Source organism: Neoarius graeffei, chromosome 27 (assembly GCF_027579695.1).
Source record: "Neoarius graeffei isolate fNeoGra1 chromosome 27, fNeoGra1.pri, whole genome shotgun sequence".
Classification (NCBI taxonomy): domain Eukaryota; kingdom Metazoa; phylum Chordata; class Actinopteri; order Siluriformes; family Ariidae; genus Neoarius; species Neoarius graeffei.
In genome coordinates, this window is record NC_083595.1 from 45,116,002 (window position 1) to 45,135,717 (window position 19,716).

Sequence of the window (19,716 nt, forward strand, 5' to 3'; positions counted from 1 at the left end):
TTTCAGAGGCAGTGGAATAAAATGGGTTTCTTTTTGGCCGAACAAATAGGCTATCATTTGCAAAACTTACAGTGACAGTGGATCTTACAGACAACATCATGCCTTGAAATGCAAACTAATCCGGCTTGTAAATATGCAAACTAATACATATTAGTAGATGATTTGGTACTGATTTACATCTGCATTTTAATAGTCGCATTGTGGTTTAAATAAAATCAATACCTAAAACTACAGTACCAGACAAAAATGTGGACACACTCATTACTATGAATGAGAGTGTCCAAACTTTTAACTTCCACTGTACTCATGGTACAGTGGTGTACCTGTAACTGCCGATTAAAATATCACCCAAAATGAGAAACAGTTGGGACGGTATGTTGAAATTGAAATTAAAACGGCAAAACAGTGATTTGTAAATAATCTTTGACCTGGATTTCACTCAAAACAACACAACAGCACATTATCTGATGTTTCACCTCATTAATTTTATTGTTTATTTTTCAATTTTTATTCTTGCAACACATTTAAAAAAACGGTTGGGAGGATAAAGCATTTACCACTTTATAACGTTTCCATTTCTTCTCACAACACTTGAACAATGTTTATGGACTGAAGACACCAAGTGATGAAATGTTCCAGGTGTTATTTTGTCTCATTCTTCCTACAAACAGGTCTTAAGGTGTGCAATGGTACGGGGTCGTTATTGTCATATTTTTCGTTTCAAAATTCGCCACACATTCTCTATTGGGGACAGAAGGGACAGGCACCCTCTTCTTCCACAGCCATGCCTTTGTAATGTGAGCAGAATGTGGTTTTGCATTGTCTTGTTGAAATCTCCCTGGAAAAGATGTCGTCTTGAAGGCAGCATGTTGCTCCAAAATCTCAAAGCACTTTTCTGTATTAATGCTCCATCATAGAAGTGTAAGTTACCTTTGCCAAGGGCACTGACACAACTCCATACCATGACACACCCTGACTTTTGGACTTGTTGCTGGTAACAGTCTGGATGGTCATTTTCATCTTTGGTCCAGAGCACATGGTGTACATTTCTTCCAAAAAAAAAAACCTGGAATACTGATTCATCTGACCATAATACACATTTCCACTGTGTAATGATCCATCCCAGATGCCTCCGAGCCCAGAGAAGTCACTGACTTCCTTTTGGACAGTAAAGTTTTAACTAGCATTTTTGGATATAACTCTGGATTGTAGTGCTTGACAAAGGTTTGCCAAAGTAATCCCAAGCCCATGTGGTTATATCCACTATAGATGAATGATGGTTCCTGATGCAGTGCCGTCTGAGGGGGTGTTCAGCTTAGGCTTGCGCCCTTGCCCTTTACGCACTGAATTTCCTTCAGGTTCCTTGAATTGTTTAACGAGAGTATGCACTGTAGAGAGTGAAATATCCAAATCCCTTCCTATCTTTCTTTCAGGAACATTGTTTTTAAACATTGCAGTAATTTTTCTGATGCATTTTTGACAAACTGCTCAAAGGCGAGGCCTTTCCTGGAAACTGATTTTGTATCAAGTCATGATTACAGTCACATGTTAACATCACCTGTTTCAAATTATATCATCATTTAATTATTTTACCTCATTGCTAGTCCTAAATTGTCCCAGTCCCAACTTTTTTTTTTTTTGAATGTGTTGAAGGCCTGAAATGCAGGAATGAATATATATAGAATTAACGAATGAAATGAAGTTGACCAGAAAACAAACAAACAAACAAACAAAAAAACAAACAAACCACTAAATATCTTGAGTTCATACTGTCTTCAATGAAATACAAGTCAAAGTAAATTTAGAAATCACTGCTTTTTACTTATTTTTTTTTTAATTTGCATTTTCCTTACCCCCCCACACACCCCCACCCCACCCCACCCCAGCCCAATTTGGCATGGTAGAAGTCAGAGATGAGGTAGAAAGAAGTGTGTCAGTCAGAAGGGTCAAAAATGTGTTGTGGTCCTCAGATGCTACTGCTTTATACACAGGTTCCCATCACTGGTCCTGGAATACCCCTTCATGTTTTGACTGCACAAACACGCCTGATTCAGATAATCAGCTAAGTATAACCTCTTGTTTGTTGAAGAGTGTGTGTGTTAGAGCAGAGAAAACACTAAAATGTACTGGACAGGTGGTAAACTACTCCAGAACAAGGACTGATAATCTATGGCCTAATAGCTAGGATACTTTGAGCATCTACAGAGCTTTAGTTGTCATAAAAATCTTCACTGGCTCGCATACATGTGTTTATTTTGGCTGTCGTGCTGCATAGCCGCTAGAAATCAGTGTACAGATGGAGGTGTGAGTGCGCACTGGTGAGTTAAATATCCATCTACTCCTTTGTGCACGGTGCGCCCTGGGCTTATATACGCGCATGCGCACTGACAAAACCTGTCACTCATCTGGGAATATTTACCATATAACGTCTAAAAATCTGAGAACTGCACTTCTGCATTAGAAGTAGGCCTAAAAAAGAAGTGCAACAAGTGTGTCAAGCTGTACATTGAGAAGAAAATGGAAATTGCATTTGCTCCCTTGAGATTAATTAATGACAGCGTGCATTAATGAAATGCACTGAAACTGAAGCTGAACTTAAATGAAACACTATTTATGACAGGCTTTAATTTGATGCTGATATTTGCTTCATATACACCATAGATGTTAAAAAGCCTAAAAAAACATTTTTAATGATTATTCTTATTATTAATTGCACTTTGATTCGTGCATGATGCTCAGCTTACATTCCATGAGGCACATCTGGTGGAGGAAACTTATTATTATTATTATTATTATTATTGAGATACTTTATTAGACTACTCCAATCTAAGCCCAGGAATACACACACACACACACACACACACACACACACACACACACACACACACACACACCACTGTCTAAAATGACTCAGTTCTCTCTCGTGCCCTTGTGTTAAGCCGATGTAAGACAGGCTCTTAATTGCTCTATTAGTGCTTGCTTGAGCCCGATGCCGTTTTTGCTGCTTCCCCCCCCGGTAACGCAGTGCAGCTCTAATCCCTCTGAGCATGCATCACTACCTTCAATCAGGTTTGGCAGCTTTGCTCTACATCCTCATTTTAATTAACTCTCTCTTTAATATTTCATATAGGCTTTTTCCAAAAACATGTTTATGAGCCCTATACAGGTTGCGAATGAGAGGACACACAGGCCCTACAGCTTTCAGTCTACATTTTGTCTTTGCGTTGTTGAATATGACTTACTAGCCTATTTACTATGTAAATGTGTGTTGTGAGTATTAAACACGTTCCTTTGGGAGATTCAGGTCGAGGATAAATCAAGAGTGACTCTGCTATATCAGATCCCTGAATTTGCAAATCAGGAGGAGTCCGTTTTTCATTAAACATTAATACCGGGCTCTTAAATTCTTTTCCATGTCATTATGGACCATGTCCAACTCCGACTTTGCCTTAATCAAAACAGTATTCGGAATACGACCCTGAGAGATTATGTATAGATTATATTTCGACAGATTGCATAAAACTGGAGAGCCAAACGGATCATCTTAAACCAAGCTCCACTGACCTTTAATATAAAATATTATTTAAAAAAATAATGCAAAAGAAAATACATTAATCATGTCACCTTTATATACCTTTATGATTTCGACCCATTTTTACTGTCTCTTTTATCATACAAGACCAAAGAAAAAAAGGCAACAGCTAGTGTCCAATATCTATGGACACTAATCCGGTGAACAATATCTAATAGCCATGTTTGGTAGATTTCAATGTCTACATTTTGATTTATAATAAACAGGTCCTTTATGCGTTGACATGCTGTAGTCTGCTTTATCTGGTTTATCAGGTGCATATACAGTATGACTAAAGCAGGGGCTTGACATTTATTGTATTATTGAATTTTTCTGCTGAAGCCAGCACACACACTTTACACACACTCTCTATTTCTCAAACGGACTAGATGTTTTGAATCAAGGCAAGGCCTTTATTACATGATTTAATCCTTCCAGTACCACATGAAATACAGTTTAATCTTTTGTCTATTTAATGTACAACAGACAAAATCTGTACGTCAGTGGCTTCTTTTGTGGCCTTTGAAGTATAACTACATTGTGTTTGTTTGTTTGTTTGTTTGTTGGTATAAAAGTTTAATTGGTGCCTAACACGTTCTCTGAAAATACACACTTAAAAAAAAAAAGTTATTTCTCCGTTCCTTTGGTTGCAGGGGGTGTGGAGATCCTGCAACACTGTGCTTGCTTTGAGAAAGGTTCTAACCATGAACTATTTAGGAAGCTAAAGCCCTTACCTATACAAAGAACCTTTTGAAGAACCCTCAAAACAGCCTGCAGCACTGTATCCTTACATAGGCCAAGAAATAAAGGTACCAAACTGAACCTTCCTTATCCCTGGGGCTAGTACCATCAAACATACACCTTCTGTACTGTAAGGGCTACTGATGTATCCTTAATAAAGCTTTGCTCTAAAAGCTAATTAAAGAGACACTACATGCACCTTCACAGGTAACTGATACAGGAAGGTAAGGATGGTGGTACCGTTGATGCTATCACACCAGCGATACGGACAAATAAGGGATATCAGTACACTTAGTGTCTATATACAGTAGATCCAAATTCAGCTGTTCACAAATACATTTTGTAGCCAGATTGTATTTCATTTACACTTTTTTTTCAGAAATCTGAGATCATCCATTCAACATTGGAAGATTCATTCAGCATTGACAATGAGATAGTGTACCTTCATGACTCTGGTGTGCAAATTAATACAGTACTGCATTCAGATTTAAGTGTCCAGGGCTTCAGATTAAATGCTGACAATGAAGGACTGACGTCCTGTTTATCAGCATATTAACCCTCCAAAATTCAAGATCAACTTGGATCAATAAGAGAAGAGTTTGAAATGTTTAATCGGCCCATTAGTAAGCAAGGAAATCATGACACAGAAATGACAGACTTGGGGGGAAAAAAAAAAAGATTGCATTCTTATAAAAAGGCTTATAAATAGAATAATGATGGGTCAAGATCATTGTTATTAATACTGTTTTTGTTTTGTATTGTTTTCCCGAGAATAGCCTTTGGATCAATCTTTAGGCTTCTGTATTCAGTTCAAATAAATAAATAAATAAATAAATAAGCAAGCTTCACATTTGTTCTCAAAGGAGGGGAAAAAACAACAGGTAAACATTGAGAACAGAAAATAAATAAATAAATAAACTTCACATCAGAAACACAGATGAGACGCATCATGGTGCGAAATAAATAAACATTAAAATTATAAATGCATAATAAATAAGATCACCAAACTACGATTGCCGGTGCGGACATCAGAACTCACGGATAGTTTTTTCAAATTATTATTATTTTAATATATAACACTTGCATTTATTTAAATATTGCATAAAGTCATTAACACCGTCAAGAATCATATACTGTGCAAAATGCTGGCTACCTCCGCGTTCACAAAGCAGCTGGCTGGTCGCGCGCACTTGGCGAGTTCCGGTCGGTCACGCGCTTTTCTCTTCATCTTCTTTATTTCGGATCCACAGTGAATGAATGAAGTTACAGAAACGTGCCGGTGCTTAAGGACAGAGCTTTGGTCAGCCTATGGACAAGAAGCACAATATACTCAGATGTACACTCAGTCTTTATGGACAAGATTTTGTGCAGATTTTGTTTGAGCTCAAAATGTTTTACTCTGCAGTGATCCAGTGGTTTCCCCAGATCTGCACATCACCCATTTGTTTATTTACTGTACATCATATGCTTGTAATGCCATCAATCACAATGTGTTTGCTGACTAGGAGTGAGGAGTTTTGTAATCCTACATGATTGGATTTAAAAGCTTGCATGTTCACATGTCCCCACAAAAAAAAAAAAAAAAAATAGGAACTGTTAACTGTTTGAACTTGGGACATTTAGCTGTTCAGGATGAGTGAAAAATAAAATCTAAAAGCACCAAACATTTCCTTTTGGTTCCTGAGATTAAGGTTGGGGTTGATTTTAGGTGTAATTATTAACACAACTAATTAATTCTATCAGTAGAAGAAAGGCCCTCATAAGGATAGTAAGATTTAAAAAAAAAAAAAGTGTGTGTGCGCACACACACACGTGTGCATCCTCAAAGGGCTCACCTGCCTCACCTCTTCATCACAGGTCTGAAAGCGGTTGTCTTGGCATCCTGCAGCGTTAGACATATGTCACTGAGCTCCGAGGACTCTGTCTCCGACTTCCCTCCACTGCAAAATCCTACAAAACACACAGGACACATCCACAATCTGTACAGTGCAAATTGGACACTGGGCAAATGGCCAGTCCATAATGCATGGGTGAATTTGGCTGCAGAAAATTGTAATTTTAATTGATTTTTCAAGCCATTATCCATAATAGTGCTGCTCTTACAAGATGTTCTGTCAAGATATGAAAAAAGATACATTTGTCATACTTTCAGTAAAAATAATAGTAAACGGTAACTTTTCTTGTCACTACATGGTATACTCGAGTGCATCTTTTGTAGCTTTAATGCTTTTTGTACATGTACAAACGATTTAAGGTGTATCATCAGATTGTGATTACCTTTTAGAGTTACACTTTAAAGGCACACTAAATTCACCTTTCTCGGTAAACTTACAAATGGCGTACGCTTAAGAGTACCACCTCTGGTTACTGGATTTGAAGCCTTAAAATCACTCAAATATCTCTTTAAGGACAGAGATAAATTCTGTGCAGCGAAGATTCTCTACCTTCCATCGTGGAGTACTGGTAGGAGTCTGTCACAGCCTGATATGAGGAACAGTGGAGTTGTAGGCCTCTGTAGTTCGCTGCACTGTACACCTTATTCAACCCCGGTGCTGCTTCTTCAAACAAGCTCTCAGAGTTCCCCAAGTTTGTTGGGTCTTGGAGACCCTTGGAACCTGCACAGTGCCCAGTGCTCCCCACCACTGGCACCCTAGCAGCTTGTAGCTGGCATTCAGTTTGTAATTCCTGTCTGTGCTGGGTCATTCCAGTAGCAGCGGTTCTGGCCAGGGACCAAATCCTTGGCTTCTGATCCAGTACTTGGAAATTAGGCAGGGAAATCGGACTAACGGAGGACGGATGTAAAGCTGGAAGCTGTTGTGGTTGCTGTTTGGAGCCTGAAGTGTCCAAGTCAGGAACGAGTGCCATAACACCTTTCACTTTGCAGGGGAATGCAGGGAAACAGGAAGGGGAAGGAAGGTTAGAGCTGCAGTCTCTCTTTGGAGGGCTGGAGATGGGCAGAGAGGGCAGAGGGAGCGATGCCATAGCTTGGCTGGGTTTCTCGCAGTCACTGTCCAGCTTGTCACAGTCCTCATCCTCATCGTCTTCCATGTTGTCAAGGTCACTAAGATGGAGGTCCTGATCCTCCTTGCAGTCTTTAGAGTCTGGACAAAAATGAAGTACTGCAAAGATTGGTTCTCAGACAAGTAAAGCATATATTTTGTGGTTCGTTATGGTAAGTTGTGTGCCTTAGAAAAGATATACAAAGCAGATACCTTTGGTGACAGATTTCTGGTCTGTCTTATCCAGGATCTCCTTCTTGTCATCTATGGCCTTATTCTTAGGTGACCAAGTCATCTTGTTCTCCTTCTTCAGTCTCCTTCTGGCATTGGCGAACCAGGTAGACACTTGGGTGAGGGTCATCTTGGTGATGATGGCCAGCATGATCTTCTCACCCTTGGTTGGATACGGGTTCTTGCGGTGCTCGTAAAGCCATGTTTTGAGAGTGCTCGTCGTCTCACGCGTGGCATTCTTCCTCCTGGCTGAACTGTTAAAGTCGACGGTCCCATACCTGAGAAAGGTGGGTTATTAATTCTGAATTAAAATGCACAGTTTTGTACTGTATAGTACAAGAATTTCAGATCTTATCTCAGAAAATAGAACATCATATATCACTTTCTTACCTGTCATACTGATACTGGCCCAGTGAGTGGTCATATGGGTAATAAGCATTGGGCTGGCTGATCCCACCATGAAGGCTTCCTGCGCTTTCCTTAATATCATACTGAGGATTCTGCCAATAGGGCAAATAGAAAGCGTTTTTGTTATAAATCCAAAGCACAGAACAAAGCATACTTTCTTATATGCTCAGAAATAGGTATCTTGCCATGGAGGTAGTATCGTGATAAGGACATAATTTGTTCTTTAGGATGAATCAGTTAACCTGAAAATCTTGAAAAGTAATTTAAAGTACATAGTTGGACCTTAAGGATAACTACACCGTAAGGTCCACCATATCCTTTCCTATGTAAAAAAAAAGATACACACTAAAGCAATAAAACAGCACAAGAACGATACAAATAAAGTTTGGTACTTTATTTTTCTGACACTACATCCTGAATTCTTATGATAAGAAATCTTACATACATTATGGTACACATAGTACTTATACAAAAGAAGTAGCTTCTGGAGAAGCCCTAATGTGTGTGTGTGTGTGTGTGTGTGTGTGTGTGTGTGTGTGTGTGTGTGCTCTCTGTTTAACACACCTGAGCTAATTCATCAGGTAATTGAGATATTTCTGGATGCCTAGTAAAATCTATAGTGACGAATTAACCATTATGGTGATGGGACGTCCGGATAGAGGCAGATAAATGCTTTAAAGAGCTCATACTGTGGGTGTTAATTCAGTGTGTGAGGGCAGGTGGAGACTGAAATTAGGCCAGTAGGAAAAATAAATACAGGGGAAAAAATGAATAATACAAATGAATACATAAAAAAACAAACTAAATAAAAATACTTGTACTTATGGTAACTAAGCTACATATCTCTGCCTTGTATGGATGGACCATGTGTTTTTTTGTTTTTTAATATAAAACTACTTTGGCATTTTATTAAGAATTATTGGTTATGGTCAAGTTAATAAACCTATACAGTGACCTATTTTTTTTTCCTGATAGTTGATAACACTTTTTTTTTTTTTTATCAGACTAGAAAGTAAGTGTCCCACTTCCTTTTGGGTTGTTATCCCATTATTGTTACTTCAGTCCTGGACTGCTTGAAGTTCCAAAACACTGAACAGTGATCGATAATGCTCATAGAGAGGCTTGATCGATCGGGGAGCCATGTCTCCTTGTTTTGTGCTGAGCTCAGGGCGTACCAGTGTGGAGTAGATGGCAGAGGAATCCGCTCCGTACTGGAAGTAGTTGGCGTACGCGTGTGCCGGTGCGTAAGGGGAGCCGTACACCCCGAGCGCCGCACTCAGCTCCGCGCGCGCTCCCGACACCAGCCGCTTGTCACAGGCGGGCGGGCAGCAGAAGGACGCGGCGGCGGCAGCCTGGGGAGCACTCGAACCGTCCGGTACCGACCTGGAAATCGAATCGCAGCAAGTCGTACTGGGCTTTGACGACACGAAAAACTGCGTGAAGAAAATCACGGAAGGAGACGTTATTTTTACGCGTTGCTCCAGGCACAAGTCCACACCTTCTATAGCTATTCTAGGTACATTTTAAAGAAAAAATAATAATGATAATAATAAAGGTAAGAAGTATTTTGTTCTTCACATTATTTAAAAAGTATATATTATTATATAATTGTCTGTGGATGTTCTGAAACTGTTCTTAAATAGAAGTCGGAAAATAATAGTTCATGATTTTTTTTTAAAGACAAACAAACAAACAAACAAACAAACAAACACTACTTCCTCCATTATGTTTTAACCTACTACAAGATATAACCAAAATTGCTTTCAATAACTATCCAAAAAAGACGAGTTGAAGTCCATGAACTCGCACATGGTTAAAAGTTGAGGAGGCTCCATCAATTTAACGCACACTATAGAGTAAAGGGAGGAGCCGAGTCCCTCTGTAATTACACCTTAAAGGTAATGTACACAGGGTTTTGTCACCCCACAACAACACGTGAGTTCATTCATAATTCAAACTGAGCAATGTTCCTAATATTGCACATACAACACCATGCAACTTATTGAAGTGCAGGTAGGCACTTAGGAAACTACTCAAAAGGTGAGCTAAATAGACTATGAAGCTATGCCATGGTTGAGTCTTTTAGGGGAAAAAATAGCTAAATACCTTTCATTTTGCTTACCTGAGAAGTTGCACTGTAAGGATATCCAAATTGGGAGAAAGACATAGCTGCGTCTTTGGTTACCATCAGCAATAATCTTCTCCTCTGATCGATGGGAGCCAAATCTGGTTCAGATCCAGCGTCTTGCGGGCATTTCCACACTCGGCCTTTCTCTCAATAATAGATATCTCTCGGCTACTTAAGAAGAACTGTGTGTGTGTGTGTGTGTGTGTGTGTGTGTTTGCGCCTGCCCCTTAGTTTTATATGTTTGTATAATCCCCTTAAGGGAACAAAGAGTAAATCCTAATCAAGTGCAAAAGATATTGTTGCTATAGTGCAGAAGAAAGCTAAAAGGATAACGTAACACTTGCAAGATATGGACTTCTGCTTGTGCCATTATTTTGTGCCTCTATAGTTCTTTAGCATTCATCCATGCAGGGTACCGGCGTGACGTCACGATAATCCCGGGACGCTCGGATAGAATAATGTGTTTGCCAATCACATCTACAGTGCGATTTTCCTGAGATGTGTTTTGCACACCCCCCGTCCTCTCAGACTTTTTTTCCCCTTCTTCTTCTTGCGTGTGTGTGTGTGTGTGTGCGTGTGTGTGCATTAGACTATTTTAAATCTTTAAAAGAAGCTTTAAAGGAATCAGTCTCTCAGTGTGGTTAAATCAGTGTGGTTTGGCTGAGAAAAACAAAGCAAAACAAAAACAGCAAATAAATGCAGAAATATCTCAGGGAAATAAAACATTATGAAACAATATTGCACAATAAAATTATAACTCCTCTGCCAAAAAAGTATTGTGACACCCATTTCATTTTCCATCATGGGTATGCATCATAGCTCACGCCTTGTCTTGTGTTTTGATACATTAAAAGATTGTGTGTTACCACAACAGGCACTGAAACAAACAAACAAACAAACAAACAAACAAACAAACAAACAAACAAACAAACAAACAAACTACAGTGTCCCTGACATTCTTTCCGTCCAGTTGATATTGGTGGATGAACACATCCCACATCTGTCTATTTCCATCCATCTCTCTCTCTCTCTCTCTCTCTCTCTCTCTCTCTCTATTAAAGGACTGAGCACTCCCATTGGGCATGCGCGGAAAAAAAAGAAAAAACAACAGGAGAAATCCTCTGTCAGGTCAATACAGGAGTGATTGATGTGGCTCTCAAGACCTTCGTGACCATTACGCACAAATGCGTAATCACATCAATTAACAGAGGGAACTGGCCTTGTTTAACCAGCCAAGGAATGCTCTCAAAACGCCCAGAAATTCCTCGAGAATAAAAAAAAAAGGACTAATAGTTATGTCTAATTCTAAACTAGCAGCTAAAGGTGACTCGCGTGTATCTACTGGATGATGCGCACTTGAAAAGAGGATGTGAACTTGGCTTGGGGAAGAGAGATGAAGTTTTATTTGATGTCTTGGAGATAATGCAGTTAGAAATTCTTCAATATATCCTCATTCCTTCACAGTGGTATGATGAAATCTGGTGTTGGATCATCATTTCTCGCTTCTGTTTTTTTTTTCTTCCACACTGTTTGGAGTAACGCATCAGGCAAAAACACAATGATGTTAATACTCCCTGCATCCACCCCACCCCTTACCCTAACATCTCTTCCCCCCTCTCTGAATGTCATCACTACTCCGAATAATATGAGGCGAATATTTCACTGCTGCTGCTCTACAAGGGCCGGATGCTCTTTGACCGCAGATCCTGCTGCGATTATGCGCTTTCTCATCGAGTGGCGCCAAAGAGCCGCGAGTAAAGCGCGCACCCGTGGCAAGAATTTAACGCCACAATGAAAAACATGAGCATGTCCTACAATGACAGGCTCAGGAATACTTTATAGTGTCATGGTCCACCTGGAGACACCGGAATCATGACACGGATCTGGGATGAGCACTGGGAACAAACTTTAATGCCCAAATTGTAAACACACACACACACACACACACACACACACACACACACACACACACACACACACACACACACACCAATCAGCCATCAGCCAGAACATTCTGACCACTGACAGGTGAAGTGAATAACAGTGATATTGATTATCTCATTACAATGGCACCTGTCAAAGGGTGGGCTATATGAGGCAGCAAGAGAACAGGCGGTTCTTAAAGTTGATGTGTTGGAAGCAGGAAAAATGGGCAAGTGTAAGGATCTGCGCTAACAAGGGTCAAATCGGGATGGTAAGATGGCTGGGTCTGAGCATCTCCAAAATGCCACATCTTGTGGGGTGTTCCCGGTATGCAGTGGTTAGTACCGAACAAAAGTAGTCCAAGGAAGGACAACCAACGAACCGGCAACAGGGCCATGGGTGTCGAAGGCTCATTGATTCGCATGCGGCACGAAGAACCCATACGGTCCAATCCCATAGAAGAGTTACTGTAGCACAAACTGCAGAAAATGTTAATGGTGACACCTTTCTGTTTCAGCTATATGTATGTTTTTTTTAATAGAAAGTACACCAAAACAATGAAATTATTTTGCTATACCATAACTAGGCATTGAAAATACTAGACCAATTGCTCTTAATTTCTTAATTAAATAGTACTATTTTGAAATATTTATACGAGGGTAAGTCAAAAAGTTCTAAGACAAAAGAAAAAAAAACTTTATTTATGAAAATAAAGCTATTTCTCTACATATCCTCCATTTAAGTCTAAACACTTCTGCAAGCGATGTTTCCACTGGAGAATTCCTTCTTTGTATTCCTTTTTTTTTAAATTCTTTTGAATTCCTTTTGAAATTATAACATCTGTCTTAGAACTTTTTGACTTACTCTCATACTTTATTCAAATATTATTGAATTACTTGTCTGCTTATTCAAGTAAATTTCCTTGCATTTTGTATTTGGACCTTTAAAGGTGCTTTATATACAGTAAATGTCAAATACTATAAGTATTTCTTGCCCGGTTGCTTCACCAACCAGTTGTGTTCTCACTTATTTAGGAGGCCAAGCACAAAGTTGCATAGATAATCTATTGAAATGCAAGTTCTTCACATTTGTTTGTTTTTGTATTTATTTTAATAAGGATTCAAATTTGCATTCGTGAAACTGCACGAATGTGCTAAATGGTCTTTGAGCTTGTGTTCTTTTTCACTGGATTCACCAACAAATTATAGACGGTGACATGTCTCTTTGGCATGCCACACAACAACAACAACAACAACAATAATGGAATATATCAAATCTAGAAATAGGAATACTAATTTGATATTTCATAAACTATTAAAAATAAAGATACTAGAAAAGGTTTCATATTTAGCACAATGAGCTGAAAACTCATTTCATACCGTAATGTGTACGGTTCTTTATGGTGGGTAATTACATTTTTGGGAAAACCTTCAAATGAAGCAAAAGATTATTTTGGACACCTAAAAATGTATCTCCAAAACTGTAATATATTCACTCCGGTTAATAAGTTATCATGATTTGTTAACTAGTGCAGTATCATAACTCGAAGCTTGAATGAAGTCCTTGTGTTTTTTTTTTCTCAAGATCTACCGTAGTCAGTGAACATGTTGACAAATCATGACATTATGCAGTTGTTTTCTAACAGCTAAGAAAATCTTTTGATCAAAGCCTACATACATTGAGGTCTATTTAGGCTATTTATTTACGTCGTATGAACATGAGACACACCTGAGGCCGAGGAGAGCGGCGTTGAGGAAGGTCAGGCTCCCTCATGCACTTTTAGAATAGCTTACAGGATCCTGAGCCTCTCACAAGGGCGTGCATGATAGCCCAAGTGCATATGGACCCACTCATGCATTATGTATAAGCAGCAGTTCGAGGAGGGGAGGGTGAAACTCAAAGCAGCTTTAATTGAAGAGGCAGGGTGCGCTGACCAGCTCCTTCATTCGCCCATATCATTTTTCACACTCGCTAGATCCAAGGAGCCAGTCGGTCTCAACTCAGAGACGTCAACGTGTCCCTTGTCCTCTAGCAGCTATCGAGGCTACAGTGTGAATTTTTGATTTTGCATTACTGAACTTGCAGTTAAGATAGAAATCAGATACTGAACATGCACTGGGAGTGCTTAAAAGTGGACAATTTGGCAAGTTGTTAATGAATAAATGTTACAGATATAACATGTTTTGGTAGCTAATATTTTGGCCAATATGAAAGCCCATGGAGATAGATAGTCAAACATGGATTAACTAGATTTATACCACAACACTGTGGAATATGGAAATTCATCAGAAGGTGTTGATTAATTTTCTGTAACACTAGTAGTGATTCAATGCTGACGGTAATTCAGCTATAAACAATAAGTATAGTATGACAGCTATTTCACAGGGACTTGTATGACGGATGATCCATGTAATTAATAAATGAATAAAAACCCTGCTATTATTTATTTTACCCTGGTTTTCTCCCTAATAGTCTTGGACAATTCCCAGCCACCAGCCAGCGCTCACCTATCACATGACTGCTACCAACCAGAGATAACACATGCTTCCTCCAAGACACGTGAAGCTGCTGACTGCATCTTTCCATGCACAGGAGGAAGTTACACATGCTCATGATCCGCTAATGTCACCATGATTGACAGAAGACAGGCAGCGTTCCATCCCTCCCAGTGAGACAGCACAGCCAGGTTTACTCTCTTGGACTCCTGGTGATGAATGGCTGTGCGATTGTTAGGATTAAAACGCACAATCTCTGGATAATAGGGTGAACACTTTTCTGTTGCACCACTCAGGAGCACCTATGCTGTTATTTAACAAAGAAATCATTAAAATGGTGAAGAGTTATGGAAAATGTTTGACAGTTATGGAAGGAAAGGAAAGGAGACAAGTAGAACTCAGCACCAAGTGTAACCTTGACCCCGTTTGGATTTAAAGGAGAACTGAAGTCATTTTTAAACTTGCTTTATTTCTTAATTAACGTGTTATTCAATTACATTTTCGGTTTTAGTAACCTTATACCGTGACTCGTATTGAAAACTAACTGCAATTAAATATTATACGTATCGGCCTATTCAGTTTTTAGTCATGTTGAATTTAGTTCGTTTGGTCCACGGCAGGCGTCGCTTATCCGCGCGATCTTCACGAGACTTGTGCGAGACTTTGAAACGTGAAGTGTCAGCCAGGTGACAGTGCCGCCATTTTAAAAACTGTTTTCTAAACGAAATATCGCACAAAAACGAGTTTAAATGACGATTACTGCCTACTTTTTTCAAACTTTCCTGATTGCTATCAAAACAAACACAACTTCCGGCTTGATTACATCAGCATTCGAAAGAGGGCGCGCACGTCTTTTGACAGCGTTGGCAGATGTTGGTCACTTTGATTTCAGCTGTACGTTTTTCTTCCGTCCTACGATGTCTCGCACAGGTCTCAACGAATCTCGTTTACGGCCATTGCTTTGACATACAGACTGATATATTACAGAGCATATTTCAAACACTCATAACTTGCTATAGCAGCGACAAAATAGTGATCAAAAATGCATTCCTATATTTAATAAAATGAGATAAATAGAATTTTGATGATAAAAAATTGCCTTCAGTTCTCCTTTAATGTAAAATGTAATCTAGTACATTTGCAAGTTACAAAGTTAATTCTATACAAAGCCCAAAATGTGTATTAAAAAAAGTAAATAAACGGTGGCAGGGTTGCCATTATGTTACTATAAAATTAACATTATTTTATAGTCATTACAATTTACAGTTTTGTACTGTTAATGAAAAATACAGTATTAAATTTTGTTTTATGTTGTACAGTGTGCCATTTTTTTTTTTTTTTTGCACGTCTTATAACTTGTTGCTGTAACAAAACACTTTCCCACCTTGGGATCAGTAAAGATATAAGTCTATCTATCTATGAACTTTTCTTTTTTTAGTACTTTCACAGTATTTTACAGTTAACTGCAAAATACATTATATAGCTTTTTTCTTTTACACTATCTTACAGTTGACTCATTTGTTTTTATTGACTTTTTATTTTGTATTTTATGTACATACATTTTAATAAACCTATTTATTTTAACCTAAAGTAATACTGGCTACAAGCACAGAAAGTAATCCCTCTTTGTGAGTGAATAGCAGAGCTGAATGACTGATTTTTCAATCATGTATGAGTAATTACAACATAAGAGAAAAAAATCTATAAGGAAACATTTAAAAGAACTAAATATTAGGGAAAAGAGCGTGATGTTTTGGTGCCGCTCGGACACCATTATTGAGCGAGTGTTCGTAAGTCAGTGTCAAAACATATCGGAATAGATTAGCATAATGCTAAACAAAAAGTTTGGTCTGTAAGGAGTTCGAGTGCATGTTGAGAGTTGGTCTTCTTTCTTCTTCTAATGTAGAGCATTTCGTACAGTAAACAGTCGAATTTACTCTGACACTTCCGTAAAAGAACAAAGTTCTTATTAATGTCTTTAGGTGCGATATCATGTGCCGCTCTATTGTTCACCAATGCTGAAAATAAATAAATAAATAAATAAATAATCCACAGCTTCTTACTGCACTTTACTTTTAATTTTTAAATAAATTTGCACATCTACACAGATCTGACCAAAAAAAAAAAAAACCCCAAAAAAACCCCAAAAAACATCATTGCAAGCCAAGCCGACCTGACTGTTATGGTTCAGTAAACAGTAACCTGCAGCTGTAACACAGCAGCTCCATTCACCGGTTCACCTGACGTGCGTCAGTGTAGCCTGGTGGAGCTGTAATGTCAGAGAAACAGGAAAAATTTCAACCAAAATACAGCTGAGCAGTCTGACTGAAATGATGCACAAAACATTCAGTAGTTAAACTAGGGCTAGAACGTACAGTAGGACTTCATTTGGTAAACCATCTTTTTCTTTTGTTGCTACAAATCAACGGAACAAAGTCCTTCCAACAGACTTGATTACATGTGCGGACTTTCAAACATTTTCATGTCACACAAAACGCTGAATGCCATCACGGCAAACTTGTAAACATTTTGTGAGTTGGTGTGTGTGTCTGATGGGGAGGTATATTTATAAAAGTTCAGGGTGGGGGGCAAATTGCTTTTAGGATATGGGAATGTATGGATTGATAATTTTATTATTACAAATGTGCACAACTTTGTGAATTCTGTTACTAATTTTAATTCTTTGTATGCTCCACCTACCTGCCCAGGGACTACGGGTGGAAAGTAGCAACTTGCTAAAACCTGGTACAATGCATCTCTTCTTGTTTTATACAAGGTTAATGTTTTATTGTGCACTGTCCCTGTTTAAATAAAAAAAATAATAATAAATACAGTTACAATTAAGGGGTGGCACAGTGGTGTAGTGGTTTGCACTATCACCTCACGGCAAGAAGGTTCTGGGTTCGAGTCCCGTGGCCGGTGAAGGCCTTTGTGTATGGAGTTTGCATGTTCTCCCCGTATCCGCGTGGGTTTCCTCCGGGTGCTCCGGTTTCCCCCACAGTCCAAAGACATGCAGGTTAGGTTAACTTTGGGGGGAAAAAAAAATACTTGCACAGATTTGAAGAAGCAGTAACTTCCAGTAAAGCAAATTGTTCTCAGCACTTAAAGTGCATATCACGGGTAAATTCAGGAGCAAGATCAATGTAATTCTCCTATTTTATATTAAACTTTGGTCAAATATCTGTAACATTCTGCATTCTCTGCAATTTTTTTACCTTGCGCAATACCAGAAAAATTCAGTTGAAATCAAGCCATTTGAGGCGAATTGGTCCGCCTCTGAAAAAACTTGGCATTTGGATTTCCCGGGAAACATTGATTTTCGTGACGTCATCTGCGGGATGCCTCCCTCTGAATCCTACGTCAGCGCTGGTTTGTTTATGAGAAAACGACCTGGTGGTTTTCTGCAAATTTCTTCAACGTTATCGCGTAATTATTAAAACGGTTAACAGATGTATCGTAGGAGCTCAACACCAATCTTGATGGGATTAGTACTCATCGTTTTCCAAAAGAGCGGACAATGAGAGAGAAATGGGAGCGCTTGGTCTACACAGGCTGTGCACTGAAACTGTGCAAGCTCTCACAGCCTGCTGGCGCTTCCGCAGGTAACATCACGATTCTGGCTCCAGACTCCCTTGGGATTTTTCCAGACGCATATTGTTATTTTATTTTTTTCTGCTGTAGACAGATGGCCTTGTACAAAATTATCCTTCTGGATGAGTGTGCAAAGGGACATACTTTCATATTAAAAAAAAAAACGAACTTGGTCCAGAATATGCACATTAAATACTGATCCAATTACAGTATTATCTTGAAAATAACATTGCCTTTAATTTTGAATCTGCACTGCTGAATTACCACCAATGACTAACATGCACTGAAGTCTTTTATCTTACTTAAACTGGTGAAGTGACGTTCATAGACTGCAAAAGGTTTACTGTCAAGATGATTATACTTCATGAATTCACTGGCAGAATACACGTGCCCACACTTTACCAGAGACGTGTAGAAATTAAAATGAGCTCTCTGTGTTGTCTGATCAATATATGAAATTCTAGTTAACATTAACTGCTGAATCTTTCACATGTTATTGTGCACATATTCATCACAAAAACAAACCAGAAACATCACTGATGAAATTTGATATGATTTATGGATGAAATCAAATTGCTACCCATGAAATAATTAGTAAGATGGTTAGGGATGGGGGTGGCACGGTGGTGTAGTGGTTAGCGCTGTCGCCTCACAGCAAGAGGGTCCAGGTTCGAGCCCCATGGCCAGCGAGGGCCTTTCTGTGTGGAGTTTGCATGTTGTCCCCGTGTCCGTGTGGGTTTCCTCCGGGTGCTCCGTTTTCCCCCACAGTCCAAAGACATGCAGGTTAGGTTAACTGGTGACTCTAAATTGACCGTAGGTGTGAATGGGAGTGTGAATGGTTGTCTGTGTCTATGTGTCAGCCCTGTGATGACCTGGCGACTTGTCCAGGGTGTACCCCGCCTTTCGCCCGTAGTCAGCTGGGATAGGCTCCAGCTTGCCTGCGACCCTGTAGAACAGGATAAAGCAGCTAGAGATAATGAGATGAGATGAGATGAGGTTAGGGATGGATGAAGAAAACTGCTTCAGTTTTGTACATGCAGTTCAGCTTTGCTTTTACCAAAAAAAATGCAAAAAATACTGCATGATACTGTTAGTTAAGATGCTTTGGAAGGTTGATTAGCAATAAAGGGTTTTATTCTATCCACCTTCACTGGATATGAGCAATTGTGCACTCTGATTACCTATTCTACTACTAGAATATCAGCTCATATACCATGAGTAGAGAAAAACAAAATGGCGGAGTGTGTGTTGCTGAACCAACCGAGGCGGAAATAAAAAGTACTCGAAAACAAAACCTCCAAAAATACACAAAAAAAGCAACAAAATATGGAATGAAAGTATCTGATGGTAAGAACATATATTTTTTATTTATTTTTCAAGAATTATTATTATCATCGTATTTTTCACAAATTGCTCCTGTCATTTCGCCAGTTTGCTTACATTCTTCATCTTTAAGCATTAAAATTTGTTGAATTTTTTTTAGACTGGTTCAAAAGCTCAAAGAAGTTTGAAAATTACAGAACTGCAATGTCCAAGGAAGAATTAAATAAATGTCTAATGCTATTCTACACCTCAGCATGATAGCAAGACATCACTTTCTACAAACAAACAAACAAACAAACAAACAAA

The 19,716-nt window shown here is 38.9% G+C and overlaps 1 protein-coding gene and 1 long non-coding RNA gene across 4 annotated transcripts; one reads left to right on the forward strand and one right to left on the reverse strand.

Moving 5' to 3' along the window:
* Nucleotides 1–3,422: 3,422 nt before the first annotated feature.
* irx6a (iroquois homeobox 6a) lies at nt 3,423–10,673 on the reverse strand. 3 transcript variants are annotated; one of them, XM_060911766.1, is made up of 7 exons: nt 10,073–10,673; nt 9,126–9,383; nt 7,933–8,042; nt 7,525–7,820; nt 6,757–7,413; nt 6,157–6,262; nt 3,424–5,618 (listed from the first exon to the last, which is right to left on the reverse strand). In XM_060911766.1, the coding sequence occupies exons 1-7, from the start codon at nt 10,136–10,138 to the stop codon at nt 5,576–5,578; spliced, it is 1,536 nt and encodes a 511-aa protein (XP_060767749.1). In that variant the 5' UTR covers nt 10,139–10,673; the 3' UTR covers nt 3,424–5,575. The 3 variants fall into 3 exon arrangements, with proteins under 3 accessions (XP_060767751.1, XP_060767749.1, XP_060767750.1); XM_060911767.1 differs by having other exon boundaries at nt 6,148–6,262; nt 10,073–10,670; XM_060911768.1 differs by lacking the exon at nt 9,126–9,383 and having other exon boundaries at nt 3,423–5,618; nt 10,073–10,668.
* LOC132875131 (uncharacterized) lies at nt 8,827–15,812 on the forward strand. Its single transcript, XR_009651763.1, has 2 exons — nt 8,827–9,505; nt 14,474–15,812. It is a non-coding gene; the product is annotated as an uncharacterized LOC132875131 (long non-coding RNA).
* Nucleotides 15,813–19,716: the final 3,904 nt, after the last annotated feature.